Source organism: Onychostoma macrolepis, chromosome 03 (assembly GCF_012432095.1).
Source record: "Onychostoma macrolepis isolate SWU-2019 chromosome 03, ASM1243209v1, whole genome shotgun sequence".
Classification (NCBI taxonomy): Eukaryota; Metazoa; Chordata; class Actinopteri; order Cypriniformes; family Cyprinidae; genus Onychostoma; species Onychostoma macrolepis.
Genome location: NC_081157.1, coordinates 15,675,631 through 15,700,612, shown reverse-complemented (window position 1 = coordinate 15,700,612; position 24,982 = coordinate 15,675,631). Strand labels below are relative to the sequence as shown.

General features: G+C 36.8%; 1 protein-coding gene across 5 annotated transcripts in view; it reads left to right on the top strand.

Annotated features, from left to right (window-relative positions):
- cep112 (centrosomal protein 112) overlaps positions 1 to 24,982 on the top strand; it is a 178,135-nt gene that overhangs the window by 104,270 nt on the left and 48,883 nt on the right. For 4 of the 5 annotated variants that reach the window (XM_058770000.1, XM_058769999.1, XM_058770003.1 and 1 more), the window contains 2 exons: positions 9,255 to 9,317; positions 20,544 to 20,693. In XM_058770000.1, the coding sequence (XP_058625983.1) occupies positions 9,255 to 9,317; positions 20,544 to 20,693 (213 nt within the window). The other variant, XM_058770004.1, reaches the window with a different exon arrangement.

The following is a 24,982-nucleotide window of genomic DNA, read 5'->3' as shown; positions in this document are numbered from 1 at the left end:
AGGCAATGCAAAGACAGTTTTTCCACAACTTGGCACTGCACAGCATCTTGTTGTCTTCAAAGCCATCTTTATCCTTTGGTTTCTGCATAGATCTGCGCGTTCACCTCTCTCTTTATTAACATGACATGCACGAATCAGTGGGTGGGGCTAAACAGGCAGTGATGTAAAATCGGTGGGTGGGGCTAAACAGGCAGTGATGTAGAATCGGTAGGCGGGGCTAAACAGGCAGTGATGTAGAAGCAGGCATTGATCTTGTTAGTGGAGGCGGTGCTTATCCACACTATTACGTCATAGAGTCGTATATTCCACAAGCTGTCGTTTTGACAGACTGCCTTCAATATAAGCTGTTTTTAAGCTAACGAGAAAGTTTTGAGTTCTGAAACTTACAGGATGTTTTTATAGTACCTTTTATAGTTTTATAGTCAAAAGATTAAGGGAATTTTGATTTCTCAGTTCAAGACCCCTTTCAATTCTATTTAACCCAGACCAAAAGTGCATTTCTTGAAACATTTTAGCGTAAATTATCACATTGAAACAAATGGGACAGTTTGCGTAAGCATATGAACACAATCGAGCAACAGCACACTGATAAAGCAAAAGTGCCTTTGCACAAATACTATGTACTATGAGTCTGTTGCACATAAAAGCTTTCGCTCAGTTAAGAAACTGGCAGGAAACCGGTCAAGATTATTGCATGTACACATTGCATAATGAAATGCACCTGTTGACTAAGAAGGATGTGGCATCGGTACAAGATTTCCATTGAGCAGTGACAGGAGGGATTAGAGCGAATCAGGCCCCGAGAACATGGCTGCTGCTGTCTTGGAGAACGTGGTAAACACACGCTCACTTCAAAGACACATCAATACACCCAGCTCCCCCACGGCGCGCCTGTCAGCTGTCATTCTGCCCAAAGTTTGGATCTTGCCTCTTTTTAACTTTATTTATTTTTTGTTAATGTGTCACCACCATTTTTAGTCTCTGTTTAACATTATGATTCATATTTTCTCTCTCTCTTTCACTCCTGACGGAAGATGGTGGCGTTTTGGGGATGTTGTTGTCATTGTTTGTCTTCACTTTTTGTCCCTGCAAACTTATTAATTTCTGTCAACCGGTTTCTCTGCCATTTGGAGATACACCAAATCCCATTATTTTTGGTCATGGATTACAGAGAGCAAAACAGTGGGAGAATATGATCAAAGACACCTCCCCATCACCTCGGAGTGGCAGATCGAGAGAGGGAAATGGAGCTTAATAGCAGAAAATCAGATTTAGACCAGCCAGGCATGTGGATGGATTTGGTGATTCTATTTTTCTTTCTTCTGCAGAGATGAAAGTTATGCCGTTTTCCCCCCATCCTCCAGTTTTTCTCATTCTTTTCCTCTCAGTATGGCTGGGAAAGTCGGTGACACAGGAAGAGACTGCCACAGACCGGCAGTGTAGAGCTGTGGAGAGATCTCTGGCTCTAGAGCGCTTTAAAACACATCCACAATGCCACTGGCCACCCTGACTTTAACATCACCCTTGAACAGAAATATTCAACCTTGTGTTTTACAGACCGACTTTTGACAGTTGGCATGAGGTGTGGTCTATATAGCAGCTTTATTTGACCAAGAACAGTTAGTAAGGCATAATGCACAATGAGCTAGTTATCACAAAATAAACCCATGGTGATCTCCATGAACCTCACGATAAATGTTTGTTTTGCAATAATGAGCAGCTAATTATACCGTACATAGCTACTTCCCAAATAAATAAATATAATGTTTCAGAGAGCGACTGTTTAAAAAAAAAAAAAAAAAAGTAAATTAATAAATAAATAAATGTTTGGAAAAATGAATCGTTGAATGAATCATTTGGGAGTCGTTGAGCAAGTAAGGTAATAAATGCATATTATAAGACAATGAAAGTGTTTTTTGACCTTGCATGCATGTCAACCTGTTGTTGGGGACTCCCAAAACCAAAATATGGACATTTCATTACCCATAATAAGGGCACTTGAAATGGATAGGTAAAAAAGGATGAGGGAAGGACTGTTCTCTGAATATGCATGGAAGTCTTAAGGATTTGGAAATACAATATAATTTAACATAAAGCCCTAATTTGCAGTAATAATAAGAAAAAAAACTAAAAAGAAACATCATTTAGTTGAAAAACCATCAAATATGAGCTGTCACTCAGAGGATTCTTGGAATGTCAGTTTATGATAAATTGTAAATTGGTCATTATTCAGAGATATGACTGTTTGAATGCTGCAACTGATCAATCCTGAGACCTGTATAGTAATATTGGATATGCTTTGTATTCACTACATACACTGAAGTTCACAAAGTCTAAAACATGATTATTGGTCAGTCAGTTGCAGCTTGCAAGTTCTTGCATTTATTGTGTGCGATATGCAGCAGACGGTCTGTGAAAAGCCAATCTGTGGGCGTTCCATTTGCAGCTCAGACCATCCTCCACCTATCACCAAAAAGACACGAATGAAGTGCTAGACAAACCAATGCATGATGGCACAAAGGCCACATGTCAACACGAGCTTGATCAGTATTGAGTGATCACTCTGGAGTCTCAGCTCTTTTCTCCTTCTCCAGCTGAAGGACAATGATAGATGGTGTTGTGCAGCAGTCAGTGTTTTCTGCTCAAAGTGGATGGTTTACAACTATAAAGTTGAAGGTTTGCCGTTATTTACAGGTCAGCTCTCCACGCTTACGAATTATTGATGAAGCTGACATGAAGAAAGCTGCCCGCCCCTCATCAGAAGGCTTTAATCACACCACCAGATGGAGATGGCGGCTCTAGGGTCACCAGCCAAATAAAAGGCTCTTATTGAATGCCTAAGCTGGCCTTTGTAGTGTTGACCCTGGCGGCAAATCAGCACCCAAGGTCATCAAATGGGACGAATCGCAGGAGGTCCCAACTTAAAGCATGAGAGGCCAGCAAACTCCCCGGCTGCCTAAATCCTCACGCAGATGCATTCATGGCTGTGTTCCCTGATCCCTACCGCCGGTCCACTGATCCACCTGCTAACAGAGGTGTGACAGATCCCTGCCCAAAAACAGATTTTGGAAGCCATGGTGAAAATCAAACAGTCCTAGCCACACAAACACCCACACACCCACACACACACACACACACACGAGATGGGGGTGTAGCCACACCTGCCAGTGTAATACGTGATGCCCCTTTTAAAGAGGACGAGGAAGGACAAGTGAGGGATTGATCTGTTTTTCATTAGCATGGTGTCACCTTCACTGACTTGGTTTGTTCACAATAGGGCTGAGCAATATAGATAAAAAAATACATCTCATTTTTTAGCATTTTGAAGATTTCCAATATACATTGCCATAATTATTTGACAGATGTGTGCATACATTTTTTGTTTGTTTTCATTCAGAGAAACCATCATTTCAGCCAAGTTATGCTAAATGATATGTAAATGTTAAGCTAAATGATAAATACGATTTCGTATTAGGGTAAGTTTTCTATTTTTACGAAAACATAAATAATGCCACACAGAGATGTCCATGTGATTTTAAAGTGATCATGTAAACAAATCAGTCTTCTGATTCATTAAAATTAAGAGTTTAAACTATATACACCAAACTGAAATCATCTAACCTATTCTACCAGTGTTGAACTTCAGAGACCATATAAAAACATCTTATTATCGTATTCTTGGTGGTTGCTTACTGAAATTAGGTTTTATGGTTCAAGTCTCTCCTTAATTGTAGGTTTTGAGAATTTTGGAGGTTTATGGGATTTTTTCATCCATTTACCAGAAAATCACAAGTCTGATCGCTTAGAAAATGAACAGCTCATCTCTCCTCAACAAGAGGAGATATCATGATTTTAGGTATCACTGACTGTGGCATTTTGAAATCTAAATCAAAGGAAGTCAGTATGCTGAGAATAATGACCAGTAACTAAAAATCATGTCTTGCACATCTCTCCTTCTCTGATTGATAATGGTCTGAATCTAGCATGGAAAGTGGAAAGCATGGAAAGTGATTTACACACATTTATTACACAGGCTTTCCTGTAGCTCAAATAGTAGAGCATGGCGCTAGCAACGCCAAGATCATGGGTTCGATTCCCAGGGAAAGCAAGAGCTGATAAAATGTAAAAACTGTAACTTGAATGCAATGTAAGTCGCTTTGGATAAAAGCGTCTGCTAAATGCATAAATGTAAATGTAAATGTATTTGATGCTCACAGACTGGAGAAACATTTGCTTATCTGTCTAAGATTGAAAGACCTTGACTGTGAAAGTTTTATGAGTGTTTTGAGATGGAAAATCATTAGAATAAAGCATCCACTTTTTTACAGGTAAATTCATATCTACTACAGTAAAGTTAACATTTCACTTTTTGTGCCTTTGCAGTATTTTGTTGTTGGTATTTATGTTTTATCATGTAGATATGAACGAGATATTTAAAAAAAAAAGTGTTTAAAGTAACACTTTATTTTAAAGTGTCCTTGTTACACGTTAGATGCACTTACTATTATAATAACTATACATTATGCATAATTACATGCAAGTAATCCTAAGCCAAAGTCAAGTCAAGTCAAGTCACCTTTATTTATATAGCGCTTTTACAATACAGATTGTGTCAAAGCACTTAACAGTATCAAATTGGAGGATAGTGTCAGTAATGTATAATGATAAGATTAAACACTCTATTCTCTGTTAAAGACATTTCATTATTGAATTCAGAGATGTCATTGTCTAGCTCAGTTTAGTTTAAATAGAATCTTTGCAATCAAATCGGCGATAATCGCTAGAAATTAAGTGTCCCCAACTGAGCAAGCCAGAGGCGACAGCGGCAAGGAACCAAAACTCCCTCTGTGACAGAATGGAGAAAAAAAAACCTTGGGAGAAACCAGGCTCAGTCGGGGGGCCAGTTCTCCTCTGACCAGACGAAACCCGCAGTTCAAAAGTTTATATTTCTATTTTAATTTTGTTGCAATTTCTAACAATTTCCAATTGCAACAATTTGTTGCAATTTCTGCAATTTCCAAACACTAATCCTAACCCTAACCATACAGTAAGTATATGTAGTTAATTAATATTACTCAGTACTAAATATAACTAATATTACTGTTTACTAAAAAATAAACTTATAACACAAGAGGATATGTTTATTAGAATATTCACACTGCACTTTTTTCAATGCAATGAAAACCAAAGATCAAGCATTATAAAGTAGTTCTTATGACTTTTTATATATTTTGTATTCTATATTCTGAAGTTGTATGATTGTGAAATATTATTTTTCCCTCTTGTAATAGTAGTTTGTCTTGTAATGCAAGACAAAAGGTTTATAAAGCTTGAGTATTTTTGTCTCAGTTATGTATAATATGATTTCAAAGATTAAATAATTACTATAGGAAATAAGTAAAATTGTCTTTAATGGGTACTATTTGGTAATGTGATCAAACTTGGTGCTTGCTTAGCACTTTGACTTGCTTGAGGTGAGCAACTAGCATGACTTGACTTGTCTAGCTTGATTATGACTTGCATTTCTTTCTTACTCCCACCTCAGCTTTTATAATATTGTGAGATTTTTTTCTTCCTTTTATGGAGTTTGATGACCTCTGGTCTCAGTATGCTTTCATTGTATGAAAAAGTACAACTCAGAAGTACAAGTGATTTGAAAACAACATGAGGATAAGTAAATGATGACAATTTTCATTTTGGGTGAACTTATCCTTTAAGTTTGTGTACGCTCAGTCTTCACGGTGCTATCTCTTTCTCAGACACCAGGAACCAATAAACCCAAGGCAGTTTGGATACACGAGAATGCCCGTTGCTTTTAAAACCATGTTTACAAAAAAGTCTTCCTCTCCAAGCAACACAATCCAATGCAGCACTCGCCATACTGAAAACATACTGCAAAATTGCGGAAAAATGCCTGCCAGCCTTGTACTTAGTACACTATCAAACCTAATTGTTCCTGTTTTTTTAGAGAAATAATAATTACATCTTATATTATCCCTGTAGGTATGTGTGCTGATGTTTATTTTCCTTCTGTTTTAATGTGTATGATTGGAATGGTGAGTGTTGTGATTGCTCAGCTCCAGAATTAGATTGTTAATGAAGGTTGGCTTAGCGCTGCATGCTTTGTGCTTTCAAATACAGTAACGTTCAAATACAGCGTTCACACTTCAAAGGCCGTGGACGCACACTGGCAATATTGTGAAGCGATTGCAGCACCTGATAGAAGCTCAAAGCGCCTGTAGCTCTAAGATGCCTTTGGCAAGGTACAGACATTTACTAGGAAACACACACAAAGCAGTCCAAATGCTTAATTTTTCCATGCTTTTCCAGCTTTCTTACTGTTTGTGTTTTTCCATACTTGTGTGTATCAGTGCAGATCTAGTAAGCACCGTCTGTTCATCAGATCCTCTGTTCCTAGGTCAGTGTTAGCATGTTACAGGATTAATTCTTTTAAAAAAAGAATGAAAATTGTCATTATTTACGCATGTTGTCTTTCATGGAAGACTGAAAGAGTTGTTTAGCAGAATATTCAGGCTCAGGGGTGTAGCCATCATTTCAAAAGTTAGGAGGACAGAAATGACAAATAATACCTTTTTTTAATTCACAGGTTTTATTAGTAGTAGTAGTAGTATTTTCTTCTTATCAATTACTTTTAATTGACTAAGAAATCAGATACACTGCTGGACAATAACATAGACTATAGATGGCAATATCCAATCATTTGTATTCTGTAATATTTTTCCCTCTATATTTTTCTAATGATAATTTTATGATTGGTTTATATACTACAAACACTTCTTTCCCATTTTTATCACATAATGAGGCAGAAAATATATTTTATAGTTTCTGTACTAAATAGTATGTGAATTAGCACCGCATTATTCATATTTTATTTATTTATTACCTGGAGATGACTTGAAAAACACATGTAAACCATATATTGTCACAATCGTGTATTTATTGTCTACACTTTTCATCATTCAAATAGTTTCTGCTTTATATCCAGCTTAGTTATAGCAATCGCTGGATGCTTTTGTCCATATTAGGGATTTCCTGCACGTGACAAGCTATTACTTCTGTGAGTCTGTTTTGGACTGTCTGCGTGAGAACGCCCTCCGGCTTTAAGTATGAATGAAACATACACTGCATGAGAGTTTTTAGCGCTCTATAATGTTCACATCGCCTCATTTTGGATGTAAATAAAATGTCAGGTGACAGGTCATGCATAGACTATACTGTCTCTTTGAATTTAAATGTAGATTTATTTACACTGGCCCTAGAAAATATGTTAGTGAACACACCTGCCCAAAAAATTGCGGGGGACTAATTTACATTTTATTAAAATTGGGGGGACATGCATATCGTATACCCATGTTCACGCTGCTCTTCGATACACCAAAAACATACAGCGACCAGGCATTGCATCAAAAAGTAAATAAAAGTAGCATAAAATTAGTTTAGATTTTTTACGATATACTCACTATATTCTGAGTCTGTATTCTTTTAGCTTTGTGTGAGCCCTTTTATGGACTGGCCATCCGTCCAGGATTTAGGTCCGAAATATAAGAATGGATGTCAGGCCTCGGCAATATCTGTCCTCTTGGATGTCTATTCTATAGGAAAGAGACACATTCAGCTGAATGAACGTTCGGATAAACATATCCTTTTGTGTTCAACAGAAATAATGTCATAACATTTGGACGACATGATGGTAAATTTGAGTTTTCAGTGTTGGTGTACTTTAAGCATGAAGAAATTCGTAAAATTCAAAATGTCATTCACACAAAGTTCCCCATTACCCATTGGCAGAATTAAGGAAACACAAGGTCTCTATGGCAACACAAGCAGCAAAAAAACAAAGAATATCCTTTTTATAGATGCTAGAGTTGCCTTGTTTCTCTCATCAGTGTAAAAGGCTCGAGGGGACATACAGTGACTGACAGGATGAGAGAGCGAGGGCCCGGGATGGATCTGCTTGTGGGTTTGCTGGTCTGTATGTATGTGTGTGTTTTAGCAGTAGCTTATGTGTTGATGCCTCCGGCCCAATGCATCAGTAACATCAACCTCAACATCGACTTCACCTGCATGTACATGTGATCACTTTACATATTTTACTGAGGGCTTTTCACTCTAGAGCTTTGACATCAGAAACTTAAGTTCATTGTATTAGTGTGGAAGCTGTGTTGTCAACATTATGTGGACTTTCACAAGATTAGATCTTAAAAAACTACTTATGTATTCTGGTAAAATAGATTTTTGCAAGCCACATCTGATCAGTTGATTGGCTCAAAAGAAATGTAGGTCACACTTTTATGAGGCTTTGTGCACCAGCCAAGCAACTGCCATTGAAAGGAATGAGAATGCTAATGAATAACTCTCCATCCAGGTATGTGTTGAGAAGATTTTTTGTTATCTATGACCCTGCCTTACCCTATATTAGACGTCATTGGCCAAGACGAACTGTTTGGGTCCTATCTTTACAAGTTTATGATAGGTAGGAAGCATTACAGTGGTTAATTGCTACTCAGAGTGCCAGCATACCAACCAACAGTAAACTTCTTTTTTTCTTTCAATCTCTTACTAATATGGTCACACTTTATTTTAAGGTCCAAATCTCACTATTAACAAACAATTAACTTCAACTTTTGCTGCTTATTAAAAGTTAGTAAGGTTGTTGTTAAGTTTAGGTATTGGGTAGGATTAGGGATCATGCAGAATATGTGCTTTATAAGTACTAATAAACAGCCAATATGTTGATAAAAGGCATGATAATAAGTGACTAGTTAATAGCGAGAATTGGTCACTATACTAAATTTTGTTACCTCTAATATAAGTTTAAGTGAGCGAGCAACAAAAGCGCATCTGTCTCTTCACAATAAACAAAAATAAATAAATAAATAACCCTCGTATAGTCATTTATCGCTTTGTTTTTTGTTGCTTTTCATGTTCTTGCTCTTAAAAGCTTGGTGGGGGTTTCAAGTCATATTCTTGTTTTGCAGATAACGTTGTGATATTGTTCTCTCTCTTCCTGTTAAGTGGTGATAAGTTGGCTTCTGATGAAAGGCCCGTGTGCTGCTGTGGTGTCAGGCCTGGCCCTGAGCCCAGAGCTCCAGCCACACGCATGCCAACATGCCTGCCAGTCGCAGAGGTCACGGCAAAGCGACTCCCCGCGCTTCCTGCCAGCTGATCCGGTGTCATGTGTCTGCACTCTCTGTTTCTAACACCCTCCTCTCCTGTGTTCTCTTTCATTACAGACCAACAGCAGGTTGAAGCATCTTGAGAAGGAATATAATCAGAAGCTGGCCAAGTCTGCACAGGTAAACACGATTGTTTGAATGTTCTGAGGGAGCTTATAAAGGAATGAAAAACACTATGTCCTGCTTTTCAGTCCAGATAGATAGATAGATAGATATGCTCATGTGTAATCTGTATTTCTGGAGCAATTCATGCATAATGCACATGCAAATATATTCATGTGCATTCCCTCAAACATGTGGGTGAGATGTGGGGTCTTGTTTTTCTTTACCTTTCTTCGCCTGTCTCTTTCACACTCTGTATGTTTCCAGTTTCTACTGTATGTAGATGTGAGTGTATTTTCGGATGTTGTTTGGGAACTAAAAAGTAGTAGTTTTGCCGTCACAGAAATACTACATCAGGGATTTTATGACATTATATTGCACAGACAGCCTTATAAGCAAGTGAGCTGAGCTAATAATTAAAACATCAAAGATGCTCTCCTAGAATGTCCTCTCTCTCAAGTCTGATTCATTTGAGCTAGTCTGTTGGTTCATTTCAATGAAATGTTTAAAAAACTAACTAATTTAAGTCATCGTTCATTGTGTGTGCGTGTGTGTACAGTAAGAGTACAATTAATACTATAATTAATATTTATTATATTAATACTAAAATAAATTAATACATCGTTACAGAAAAAAACTTTCAAGTAAATGCTGTTATTTTAAACTTTATATATTAATACAAAAATTGTTATTTTAAATTGTAATAATATTTTACAATATTACAATATTTACTGTATTTTCTTTACACAAACAACTACGAAACACAGCATAAGAGCATAAGATATATTTAAAAAAAATTGTACCAACTCCAACATTTTGAATAGTTGTGTACATATGATAGATATATTTATGTAAAATACTGTTCTTAATTACTGATTTCATTCACTTATATTAGTTAGAGTTTACATGTTCATTGTGGTATTTTTATTTAATTTTGTAGTGTTGTGTATGGTGCTGTTGCTTTAAGGAAGGGTGCCCAATATTGTGTCTTGGAGATCTAACTTCCTGCAAAGTTCAGTTCCAATCCTGATCCAACCCTTCCCTGCGTACAGGGCAGCTGCTGGCCACATGGCTACCCCAAGCAGAATTGTATTGTTGTGCCCCCTCTGTCAAATATTATGGAACCAAAAAAAACATATAGGCATCAAAATAGAACTTCACTAAAATATAAAAGTAAATGAATTGTAATTAAATTATATTATTTACAAATTACAATTGTAGCTCTAGACAGTTACCTACTGCTACGATTTACAGTTACAGTAATTGATTTTACAGTATAGTCTCAAGCATTCAAAAATCCCGCAAAAGATAATTAAGCAGTTTTACTACGATAAAACCATGGTTCATTTTTGTAAGGGTTGTGATGTCCACATGTTTTTGTTGAAGAAATTATAGAGGCTGTGTCATCTATCTCAAAAAGGTGGCCAAAAATTAAAGATTAAGTGGATATTTGAATTAGCCTACATGTTTGGTCAATGTTAAATGATTTGATCGTCCTGTAAGTGTAACAGCAGCAATTACCAGGCCTTTGGCGCCCTTTACAGGCATTTGTAATAATATTTAATGTACATAAATTGTTTATTTTGTATTACATTATGTATTTTAACGGTGTTATTCAATGAAACCATATAATTATTAATTAACCAATCATTATTGCCTCGTTTTTATATAATGCATTTTAAGTAATTTTAAAGGATGTTGTTGGCTTAGGTCTGTTTTTATAACCACAAAAAAAAAATATTATCCTAAATACTTCTTTGTAAACTATTATTTGAAGTAACAGAACCATGGTTAATTTGTGGTTACCATGACTACAAGAACCATAATTTTTGGTTTTATTTGTAGTAAAACCATGGCTAATTTTCGTAAGGGAACATGGAAACTCATAGAGAATATTAAATGCGTTATTGGTGGTTAAATTATTACCGACATTAAAACGCATTGTTAACATCAACAGCCAAGAAAGTTTCACAGGATTTATGATTGTACCTGAAAGTGATGCACGGGCTTCATCTTTTTTCTTTTTCTTTTCTCGGCGCCGAATTGTGATTGATCACGGGTATAGTTGTCTACGCAAACTGCGCACTCTGTACCGCCGCTCCCTATACGCAGAGTACGCCGTTTGCATAGGGCACCATCTCCCAGGGGGAGCCGCAGTGTTAGCATTAGCTGTTACGCATTTTTGGCTAAAGGTTGCAGGCTTGCCTTCCAGAGGCGTTGTCAGGAGTCTTGTCTATTAAAGTGGCGCTGATGTACTGTAACTGCTAAAATAATAAATAGAAAATAGCTAAACCTTAAATGGTGGATCATTTATATCATTGATATATATCATCAGTGTTAAAGCCTTAAACCATTATAGACGTAACGGTAAGGCTTGCCTTCCAGTAGCTTTGTCAGGAGCATGATTACAGACAGGTGTGTTTGATCAGGGCTGGAACTGAATTCTTCAGGTAGGCTGATCTCCAGGAACAGGATTGAGAATCCTTGCTGTAAGGGCCTTTTCACATGACTCACAGTGCATTGAACTCTATGGATCGAAACATTAAGCTTCATTATGTGGGTGGTCTCTGTGTGAGAATCAAAATGTTCAAAAGATACAGAGCGTACAAGAATACATCAAGTTGTACGGCACAAAGAAATGAGATTGAGAAACAACGCATGGCACAAAGTAATAGATGTTACCTGTTAGCTTTTCCTTTTCTCTTCCTGCTGATCTATGTTACCAAGCCAGCTTGTTAAATTGCACTTTCATGATGCTATGTAGAAAATGCATTTTGCATTCTGTGTAGCGGTCGCCATATTTTAGGACACACTCAAGAGCACACAGTGACAACAAACACAAATCAGACTAGTATTTCATTAGTCAATAAGACTAATATTTAATTAACTTGCTAACACTTTAGTATATGGACCGATTCTCACTATTAACTAGTTGCTTATTAGTATGCCTATCATTAACATATTGTCTGTTTATTAGTACTTATAAAGTACATATTCTGCATGACGATATTCTACATCCCTAGTCCTACCCTATACCTAAACTTAACAACTACCTTACTAACTATTAATAGCAGCCAATTAGGAGTTTATTTAGGCAAAAGTCGTTGTTAATGGTTTATTAATAGTTAATAGAGAGAATTGCACCTTAAAATAAAGTGTGACCATTAAATTGAGCATTCAGTCATGTGTCCGAGACACTGCAAACATTCATTACGCAGTATCATTTGGTCTTGTGTTTTAAAGTGGTGCTGATATAACTGCTAAAATAATAAATACAAAATAGTTAAATCTCAAATGGTGGATCGTTTATATCATTGTTATATATCATCGATGTTAAAGCATTAAGCTATTATAGACATAACAGTATCTCTGTAAAGCTGCTTTGAAACAATGTGTATTGTAAAGAGCACTATACAAATAATCAAGATTCCTTACTAAGAGATGCTGAACAAGGAAGCAGTTTTGGTTAAGTTGCAGAGGTTTAAAGTACTTGAGTAAATGCAACTAATTACTGTACTTAAGTATCTTTTCGGATACTTTGTAGTTTTACTGAGTATCAAAGACATTAGCAACTTTTACTCTCTACTTCACTACATTTTTGAATGAGTATCTGTACTCTTTACTCCACTACATTTCAAATGAGTTTTGCAGTTACACATTACATTTTGCATGGCACCTAGCTTTTCTGCAGCAGTTTATTTCTGCTACAAAGATATCGCCAACTACAGGGCACTGAAAGTACTGTATCTTGTGCATTTTGCCCTTACCCAAACTTGTCAACAAGAGTACTTTATGTAATCTCATATTACTTTATGAGGCCGAAACCAGCGCAACCAGTGCAAGAAGACATTGACGTTTTAATTTTACTTAACATTATTTTATTTATCCGTTATACTGAAGGGACCTTTTTGAAGGATATTGTTTTTTTGTTTGTTTTGTTTTTGCAATTTTGAGGTGTTCAGTTTTATTTTGGTTTCAGAAAATAAGCGTGATTGCTCTCCTCACAAATCAGCTCTTTCTTGTCTTGTTGCATTTTCTGTGCCTTGTTTTGGACTTTTATGTCACTTCTTGTCTCCCGTAGTGTTTGTAGTCAGTTTGTATCTTGTTCAGCTTGTTAGCCTCCTGTATATATATACAGCCCTAGTGTTTCTTTAGTTCTTTGTGAGTTGTTGAATGTAATGGTTGTCTGTTTGCCCGTCATTCTGTTCTTTGTTCCCTGTGGTTTTTGCCTTATTGTTTGTTTTAGTTTTTCCATGAAATGCCTGTTTTCCCCAGCTGCCTTCTCCACAACGTTACAGTTTTTACTGGCATGTCCCTTTGACTAGTGCATCTTTGAGCCTATATGTAGTATAAGTAAAATACTTAAGTACTGTTAAAATCAGATGCTCTAATACTTTTACTCAAGTTTTTTTGGAATTGGTGACTTGTTACTTGTAGTGGAGTAATTTTCACTGTAAGGTATCTGTATTTTTACTCAAGTATGGTTTTCAGGTACTCTTTACACCTCTGTTAAGTTGTTTACCTCACTTTCACCATTGTGTTGCTTCAATGTGTTCTTAGGTTAGATCATGTAAACACAGTATAATATAAAATGTCTATAGTAACTACTACTCAATCTCTACTATGCAAGTCATTTTAAACCAGATCATTAATTTTTTTTCCAGACAAATAATGTTGATTTGTTAAATTAATTATACATTAAATTTACATGGTTCCCAATCCAGGTCCTGTTGTACCGCCAACTCTTTAATAAAACACACCTGATTCAACTTACCAGCTCGCTAGTAGACTTCAAGACCAGTTGGGAGAGACATCCAAAATATGTACTGTTGGGGGTACTCCAGGACCATGTTTGGGAACCACTGCATTAATGTATTTGGCAGGCACTTTTATCCAAAGTGACTTATTGCATTCATTGTGTATACATTTCCCCAGTTCATGCACTCCCTGGGAATCAAACCCATGACCTTGGCTTTGTTAGTGCCACGCTCAACTGTTTGACCTCCAAGAACATTACATAACTTACTGTAAATAGCTTCAATGTAGTTAACTGTGTCATTCCTACCATGCAGTGCATTTTCATGTTCTATCATTTTAATTACTTGTGAAATAGAGTGAAAATAAGAGGTGTATTCTATCACTTTCATTTTACTTTAATTTGAGAGGATGTTGCCATTTGTATGTCCCCTGTTACTGCTCTAATTTCTATAATAAACACCTATTTATTTATTAACTTCATATTCAATATATATTTTAACCATCATTTCACATGTTATGTTATTCCATCATTTATCGAACAGGATATTTTACAGACAGATCAACTGACACCATGCAAATTACATAATTCAGATCAGCAGGTCATCACAGATCAGGTGGTAATAGTTGTTTATGCTTTTGTTTTCCTATTTAAAATGTATGAATTGAGTGAAAGTAGAGCTGCACAATTAATCGAAATTAAACTGGAATTCGCGATTCAGCAAAGGCTGCGATTTTTTTTTTTTCATGCGCAACTTGTCAGTGAAGCACGGTTCTGTAATCAGTAGTAAATACTGCTCCATCTGAAGGCCAGATGGCGCTCTTGTGCTGAAACTCCAAATATGCCCCGCAGAAAAAAGGTAATGCATGTCGTTCCTGGAAAGATTGAACTTCATTCATTCAACGCATGAAAATAGCCACAGAAGCTGGAATGGCGTTAAACACAAACAAACAAACACTAATTCATCGTGACTTGACTATGACAATAAATGTTTTATCTGAGTTCTTCAAGCCTTCTAATGTATTTTCTTTATAATAAATTATATGTATAATGCAATGCTTATCGACATGATATAATGTGTTACATGCCTCATTCTGTGTAAGAAGCCACGTCATCTCACAAAAGGATTTTATTTCAAACACTCGACTGACGTTATGAAGTGAGTTTGGAGTAAAAACATGTTATTAGATGTTGTCTTTTGGACAAGAGGTTCATAAATGCTTCTCATGTTTGGAAAGATGTTTGACGCGTGTTGCTTTTTCAAATGCACTTTATAAGCAACTCAGTCGTTTACTACTCAAGCATTTACTACTGATCACAGAGTCGTACTTCACTGACAAGCTGCACATTTCATAATCGCACAAAACCAAACAATTTAATTGCAATTTTGATTAATTGTGCAGTTCTAAGTGACAGATTCTATTACTTATTTATAAAGACTTATTTATAATTGCCACCTGCTGATGTAGTGGTGTAACCTGCAGAAAGAGGAAAATTCCCCCTACTAGTGGAGGGATACACACAGTGAAAAGTCCCAGTGCTGTTGGACTGTATATCAGCACTCTTGGACACCGCTGTATCAAATTCAATATAATGTGTCCAGATATAATGAGGACATTCAGTGTGCTGCATAACAGGAATGACCCATATATTAACTTTTTTTTAATAGTAATATGATTTATTTCTATTTAGTTTTAGTTATAACGTTGAAATAACAGGAATGACCCAGCTACTCTTTTAATAACTTGTGGTGAACTGCAGATAATTACTTTATCAACCCTGCTTGCCTTGTATGTAACAAACTACTTTAAGTCATGAGAGGCTTGTTAGGCAGCTTGGCAAACCACAGTGTCAGAGTGGCTTCCTCAACATGTTTTTCCCCTCTGCCTCAATAACACAACTTGCCCTCTGAGGTGTTGGACACGTGCATTTCATTTTGTAGCCCCTGATAATACTCATACTCGACACTTGTTGCCCACTCTCCGTTCCCAGCCGTGATTTCACACTCAGGTCTAGTGGGTGTTCTGAGGGTGTCTGAGCGCTTATCTCTCCTCTGTATCCCATACTGAGGCCGGCCTCTGCCATGTGTTAAACATTAGATTTAATTTGCTCAGACTCAACGCCATTACATTCGCTCAGGTTCAGAAGAATAACCTTCATTCTTCTCTGTGTGTAAGATTAGCACAGAGCTGAACTCCTGTAGATGTTGTGAAAACGTGCTGTTCGGCGTGAGGTTGTGGGCCTGTCATAATTGCCTCGCATTACCTTAGTCCCAGCTCAAACGCTCACTCTTTTTTCATGGCCCCATTTTCAGTTCTCTCCACAACACAGAGCGCTGAATGTCAGGTTGACAAGCAGATGTTGTGTGAAAACACAGGCCTATTAAATTACACAATGCTTGACATCAAAAGAACACACTTTGAGTGTGAGAGAAAAAGAGTTCACAGGCGTTTTCCCATTTCTAAATAACCTCTGAGAGGGCCACTGATGATTAATTCCTTTTCTGAGGCACAAAATTGGCATTCGCTGGATAAACATAGTTTTTCCTCTCTCTTGTTTCCCACTCGCATTTGGTGGGAACGCGTCTTTGTTTAATACACATTAAATGCGCCTCCTCCACACCAAAGAACGCAGGCCTCTGTTTGCTTACTCCTCTTGTTAAGCACTCTTGTTAGAAACAGTCCACCCAAAAGGGAAAAAACGTAAAAAGTAGCATTATTTATTTAGTTCTTATTTTGTTTTCAATTTGTATTTTCAATTTAATTTAGTTTTAGTTGTCACACTGTTGTTAGGTTTAGTTTTTAGTTTGTAATAGTTTATATAGTAACTGGTGTCATTTTAAAATGTTAACAGCGTTACATTTCCGTCAGCTATTTCAGTTTTAATGGCATTTTCAGGTTTAATTGCATTTTTCAGCTGGGTTGTAATGATTTCAAATTTAATGATATACCGTGCATCTAAAAATAAATTTTATTTGTGGGCATTGTTTTAGTTTTGTGGTCATAGAAATGATGGAGTCATTTTTTGGACAATCATCTTTTATAAAAAGAAAAGTAACATGAACACTTTGAAAATTTCACATTTAATATGTCCATTTGGCCTTGGAAGAGTAACGATGAAAGAATACACATCCGTCTGCTGCTGCTGTGGCGTCCCATAAGGCATTGCAAGGTTATATAGACAAGTGTCCTTTGAACTTCTGAAGCACATAGATGTGCCCAAAGCGGTGGAATTGCATATGAAGTGCCAATTAAATCCATACCATGCCATACATTGTCTAGAGGGATCTCAGCTCTGGCTCTGAGCGTGCACTGTACTAGAGTGTTTTTAATTAGCATTTTGGAAATCCAGCTCCTCTTTGACTGACCTTTAATCTTGCTAGTGTTTGAAGCTCTCCAGCTAATGATGAGGCAAGGTGTTGTCCAAACAGAGCTTTGCTTTCCACAGCTCTCCTTTCACCACCACCATCATATGGATATGTGTCCTGGAGCTGCTGCATTATTCATTTTTATTCATGTGCATATGAAGACGCCGCATCTCTGTGGTTTTCACATTTCACTCGTTTAGCTTTAATATATGTTAAAATAAATGATGTTGCTTCTTTTTCAAACATTTACAATAGTAACCACCAAAATACCATAGTTGCTACGGTTACTTTTACTGTTTTGACTTGGATATTGTGATGTAAATTTAGTAATGCACTACTTTAGTACTTTTGCACACTACTAAAGTAATCTGATCAAGTAACAGATCACACCCCTACACTTGTGTCACGATGCGGCTGTGGTTGACTTTTTTATTTTTAATGTGCTTCAGATCTACTTCAGTATGTCTGATTAAATGATTTTGTTTACAAGTGAGTTTTTTGTTATGTATTTCAAAACCACTACATCGAAGCTAGCTCTTAATGTTTTTGGTCTCTTCTAATTTCTGATACCTTCTAAACTAGAGGTGTGATATTAGTAACATTTAGTATAGGGACCAATTCTCATTATTAACTAGTTGCTTATTAGCATGCCTATTATTAACATATTGTCTGCTTATTAGTACTTCTAAAGCAAATATTCTGCATGACCATATTCTACATCCCTAATCCTACCCAATACCTAATCTGAACAACTACCTTAACTATTGATAAGCAGCAAATGAGGAGATAATTGTGATAATTGGAGATAATTTAAAATAAAGTGTAACCAAAAACTCTATAGACTTACATTGAAGAATCTGACAAGAATACCGTTGTAACATGCAAGCTGCCACTCGGGACACCAAGATTTACCAATTACACTTACATTTTCTGCAGTAAATCTAAGAATCTTGTTCCAGTGATTCCAGTAAGGTCTGATGTGAACTTACCACAGTTTTACTACTAGTATCTACTGTAGTAACTGTGGTGTTTTGACAGAAACTGATTAACTGTTTGTGCATTGATCCATCGTTTCGGATGATTCCCTAATGTGTCATTATGTCACTGAAGCTTTCAGTAACTGTATACCTTATTTCGTTTACATATATTTTGGTACATATTGGTACATCAGTCATCCATCAAAAAGACATTAGGATGACAGTTTAAGACCTCGTAGCTACAGTGTAACGTTTCCCTCAAACTAAAGAGAAGCTTTAAAATGAAAGAAGATGTGCTGATGCCATTAACGCCAAAATTCCCAAATGTCAAGAGCAAGGAATAACAATCGAGGGATGAGTATGTCCCTTCAGGCAAAAGACTTGATGCAAGAATCTGTATAGCCAAATAATTATTACCATGAGAACTTATGTTACCATAATAATGGGGCGTTTGGTGCTTTCATGTGGTTCGCCCACTGACAAAATAAGCCTAATCTCTCCCTCTGTGTCCGCTCCAAGAGTTCACTCCCAACTCCCACACAATGAACGGATTCCAGTAAAACCATTCCTCCGAACATTTATGCACAATAAACAATTATCTGTCTAGCCCTGAGCTGCACCGCTGCCCTGCGCAATGCTGCTGCCGCTGCTGCTCTCTTGGCTACAGTTGAAATAGAATCTGAATTTGGACTGCAAGATTTCAAAGGGCCAGTTTTTCTCATTTTCATCTCGCTAGAGCTTCATTAAATAGTCCGTCTTCTCTCTATGCTCCTCTGTTCTTTTTCAGTTTGGGTTGTGTGTGTGAAATGTGAAGAGCAACTGTAGTGATGCAGGGGTGGTCATTTGGGATTTTATTGCACGGCTCTCATTTGGGCCCTAACAACACTGATTCTGACAGGACGCTGGAAAGGCTAGAGGCTAGACCTTCATCTGCGCTTGACAGATTTTAACAGTCATTAAGTGTTTGCATGGACAACAAAACGATAACCATTAAAATCTGTTCATTATTAAAAGCCAATAATGCATTACGTTGAATTTTATAGTTTACTTTTTTATGGTCTTGACATCGAATCGTAAATATTGCATAAGATGGCAGAATGCAGATAAACATGAAAAGTAATCAAGTTTTACTTAAGAGTTTCTTGCAAAAAAACGCAGTTTAAGGTGTTGACATCACACAACGGTGCTTATTATGCATAATCAGTGTAATCATGTCAAGTTTTTCAGTAGTGTGTCATTAGCTCAGTTATTAATATAAAATTAAAACAGTGCAGTAGCAATGTACAGTACACTGCTGTTCAAAGATTTTGGATCAGTATAATGTTTTTTTAAAGAAGTCTATTCTGCTCATCAAGGTTGCATTTATTGGATCAAAAATACAGAAACAACAGTAATATTGTTAAATATTATTACAATTTAAAATATTGGTAATTCTAATTTATTCCTGTGATGCAAAGCTGAATTTTCAGCATCATTACTCCCATCTTCAGTGCCACATTATCATTCAGAAATCATTCTAATATGCTGATTTATTACCAGTGTTGAAACTGTTGTGCTTCTTAATATTTTTTGGAACCTGTGATACTTTTTCAGGATTGTTTTTTGATGAATAAAAAGTTTAAAAGAACAGCATTTATTCAAAATAGAAATCTTTTCTAACAATATAAGTCTTTACTATCACGTTTTATCAATATTGCTCACATTTACATATTCCCGTATAGTTTATGGAATAATATTTTACTTGTTTTACTGAAGTTAGGTCTGTTTTGTTAGTAGCTATTTATTTTTTATTTTTTTACTCGCAGAGTATCTTGACTGTAGTTAAACAGCACTTTCTCTAATACTGAACCTCTCACCCATTTCATGTGCTTATTGGTTTATCTGCATTCAGAGCATATATTAGAGGTGATTGATTATGTAACACCTGCAGCTGAATTGTGATCTTAGCTTCCAGTGAAAAGATCTACTGAAAACCTCAAAGACATTGCTGAATAATTTGACTCCAGCTGGTCAAGCAGAAATTCAGCAGAATCAATTATCTGAGTAATTAAAGCAGACCCTGAGGAGCTTTACTGATCACTGAGCTCAGGAGCCTGTTGCTGTAGTTGCCCTGACATATCGTGTGTTTGGATGTGTCCACACAGGTGATAGCTGAGCTGCAGACGTCTCTGAGCAGAGTCAAGGAAGACAGCCGGCAGACGCAGCAGAGTCTAGAGAGACAACTACAGGAAGCACAGGGCTGTTGGGATGAGGAGAGGAGACAGATCAACAGAGATGCTGACCAAACCAACAAGGTCAGGAAACGCACATACACATAATGTAATCATATCAGCAAGCAGACTATTAATAGGCGACTGCGTGATAACATTAGTATTGCAGGTGTGATATAAGTATCTCTAGTTGCATATCAACACCAGTTGAGTATTCATCCATTTGGTTCTACTTATTTCATATGCAAAGAGGTTAGCCAATCACACCTGATATAATTTACATAAGAAATTCTTAAAGGTACAGTAGCAAAACAGCCTGTTTAATTCATTTTAAAAAGGGTTAGGGAAAGGATAGAAAATGCACATGAAAAACCTGAACATTTTTGGTTATAAGATTTCAGCAACAGAAGTGCAGAGTATGGCCCTCCAAACATAGTTTCATATAAGCTGGCAATGAAAATGAGCTTAACATATAACACCCTTAACAAAGAGGCTTCTTTAGATTCATCCAGATGATTTGTTGTTCCGTTGTCTTGACCAATCCATCATGGCTGACTGAGTGTTTTCAGCTCTTTTATGTGTGTAACAACTGAAACAACTCCACACAAAAGACTTCCAACATGCCTTTTTGCATGACAGAGGAGACGGTACAGAGTGCGGGAGTCTGGCCTGGGCTTTTATGGAGTAGACATGACTCTGCTGTCCTTTGTGGAGCTTTCAAAGAGAGTTTGGGATCATGGCCGATTGGAGTGTGGTGTTTTTACGAGCGTTTTGAAGTGGTGACCCCTGCTTTGAACTGCTCGGTTTTGTCACTAAGGCTCTAATGCTCTCTGTGTTCAGGGTCGGAATTAGAAATCACTCCTTTGGATCTGACCGCTGCTTTTCCTGTACTCTCCCAAACGGTGACTACGGTTGTGTATGTCATAAACATCATAAGCACATGCTGAAATAGAAGCTGTGTTCAGAATGGAAGACTAGCATGGTGCATTTAAAACAATAATACCATTTGAAACAGAATGCGACAGTAAACTGTTTGTTTTTTTTTTTTTTTTCATTTCGTATTCTTCATATTTACATACAGTATGTCTCCATATAATTCAGGCAGCTTTATTTTAAAATAGTGTTTTATAGTATATAAATAACACAGACAGATCATTGATATTACAATGAATTGGGGAAATTTAGATTTTGTGGGCCAACTCAGAAGTTGACATCTCATTGGTTCCCCCAACGAAAACCCAATAGGATTTTTATTGGCATTTGGATTATTGTTTTGTTCATCAAGCCTAAATACAATCGCCAGAGGCAAAAAGCTAAAACATAAGCTATAAACAAACCCCACCATGTCACATGACCTCAAGGTCACCATCACTAAGCTTCTAATAGCTTTTTTAGTTATTTAAAAACTTTGATTTAGATTTAGATTTATTATAGTTTTCAAGAGTGCGGTTGTAAACACAATGAGGCTGTAAAAGTGGACTATTGAGTATATGAGTTTACCTGTTAAGCTTGATGACATTTAATGTCCCGACAACCTGTAGCCATTTATTAGCAACCCCACTTTTTTCAGTAAAAGCTTTAAAAAATCATGAGGGGTATTACAGATGTAATAACGGTGACTTCAGGACAGTGGAACTGGAAGCACTAAAATGATAACTCGTTTTGGGGTTTTGACCATTTAAAAAAAGTCATCTATGCAGCACTAAAAGAGCCAATTGCGAGTCTGTAAAGAGTCTGCCTACACTTCGTTTAGAGTGTGAAAGTTTAGGACACTATTTATGTCAGATTTTATTGCTGGTTTGATATATGTTATCAAAATGTGAGGTTTGCAAGTAGATTTTGAGGTTTCGGTATTTCCCCATTCAGTTAGAAAGGAGCTGTAGTTGCATGACTGAAGATAGCTGCCCGAGTGTGTTCCCAAGATGACCACAGAGTGAACTGCCTTTCCTTGAAAAAGACTGGTTCTAGTAAGTTGCACTGTGAGTAGCACTGATTAGATTTCCTGATCTCTCTCCTTCTGTTTAACTGGATTTAGTTTCTTTCTTTAATTTCTAAACCATACTCACAGTTTATGATCAAAAGCACCAGTTTGATCAATATAAATGGGTCAAATCTGCAGGGTCTGACAGGATAGATACCAAAATTATGTGCAAGTGTGGAAATGATACCAGCTGCTGAAAACTTCATATAAGCTCATAAACGTAACAATTTTTCCAGACCTGCATGTATCATGTGTTTCCCACAGTCCCACAGATCATTATGAATACAGCGTGACACGCATATACAATGTCAAAATTATTTAAAAAACATTCTCCTGAAATAAATACTGACCTTTAGAAACATGGTTTTCTCTACTGTGCCAGCGCAATATCTCTTAACAGCTGTGTTTTAAAGGGATTTTAAGTTGGCATGAAATGAAAATTCACCTTCCTTTTTCTAAATGCATGTTATAGATGTTATTGTGAACAACATTTAATATATATATTTTTGTGTGTACCTTATAATTTAAAGGTGACATATCATGAAAATCTGATCTTTTCCATGTTTAAGTGCTATAATTGGGTCCCCAGTGCATCTACCAACCCAGACAATTTATTTGGTAAGCCTTTCGCTCCCCCCGTGAGGTAGAAAGGGGAGCTTATTATAATATTACTGCCCCTTAATCTGCAAGTTTCCACCCACAGCGCCGCCATTGTGTTTTCGCAAGCAAAAACGGTGTACCAGCTCTAATGCAATAGTGAAAGTTTGAGCAAAGCATGCTAACTGTTCTGTCTTTGGCGGCACTGATGATCACAGAACACTATTTAGAGTCCTAGTCTTAGAGGTGACAAGAGAGCAGTGGATTTATTGATTTATTTACTGTATATTACGCTGCTACTAAACAGATCTAGTATAAACATGCAATTTCTTGATAATCCATTACACTCAGATGTACGTAAAAATACAGAAGAAGAGAACTGGCACTGCTTCCATCTCATTGCATCATCATTAACAATATCATGCTGACAATTACAACATAAAATTTACGTCAATTATTTTGACTCATCCCTCAGTTTGTAAAAACAAATGAAAATTGCATGTAATTGCATGCTGTCTATTGAGCAAGATGCTTAAATACATACAGTTTTTTAAACACAGCCGCAAGACTTTTTTAGAAAATGGAGTAGAGTAACTTACTAACTTTACCTGTACAAAGTTATATTTGATATTTATGTTATGATCATGTAAAGCCAGTAAACTCTGATGTGTGTGTGGCTGGCACCAGAAAAGTTGAACCTCAGTGATCCCCTGATCTCTCTTTATGAGTGAGTTTCAGACTGACACATGGTTCAGCTGATATAAGGAGCATAATGGAGTCTAACTGGCTCTATCAGTCAGGGATTGTAGTCCAATTACTATGTGTGTTTCTCCATGCAAAACCTTCAGTGTGCTTAGCGTTCCGAGTCCAGAGTGTTAACTGCTGTTAATGGGAGTCTAATTAATGACTGACTAGTTGATGTAAGTCCAGACACATGTATAGCATTACTGATAAGACCGAGAGAGAGAGAGAGCAAAGAAGGGTTCAGGAAAGAATGGTTTGCACAGCCTGTGTGTGTTTGGCCGGTAAGAATAAGCGTGTCACACACTGACATTGTTGCCAAGTCGCTCACTTCAAAGGCGGATTATGAAAGCTGAAGGGCTTGAGACAAAAAAGAGCAGAAAGAAACATCAAAGTGTGGCGTGTTTGAATGCAATAATCCCAAAACAGTTGTTCTGATTGCGCTGTCTGCTATCAGATGTCTCTGTTGCTCATATTGCTTAAGATTAAACTCTTGTTTGTTTGTCAAGTTTCCTAAAGTCCCACCCGAAAGCTTGCCTGTGAAAACCTTTCTTCTCTCTTTAATCGACTGTGCTCCATATGTCTGTATAAGATAGTGCTGTCAGAAAAAAAGTTATGTTTAGTAAGTTGTGTTTAGTTAGATCTTCACTGAACTACTACGCTACCCACAATCCTAGAGGGAGATCCACCAATCAGAGATGTTGCTGTCACCGTAATGAATTGTGGATGAGTTGTGGTCAGCATTAAAGGCAGTTTGAGGCTTTCTTACATTTGTTAATATGCGATTTTGTGCAAGAACAGATAAATTATGTACAATACAAAGAGAAAGAAGTTTAGTGGTGTTTATACACAAAATGATTTACATGACTCTTAATTGAAGATTTATTTTACTGCCTGTGGAGAAAATGAATAGGAAACAAACTTAAGTTTTCGTCTTGAAAAGCTCTATGCAAATGCTGCGGAAGTTGTCTTGTAGAGCATTTGGTTCACAGTGATCCCCTCTCTAAGGTGTTTTTTTTTTTTGCGTATTTTTTATGTCCTGCTGTTTACTGCT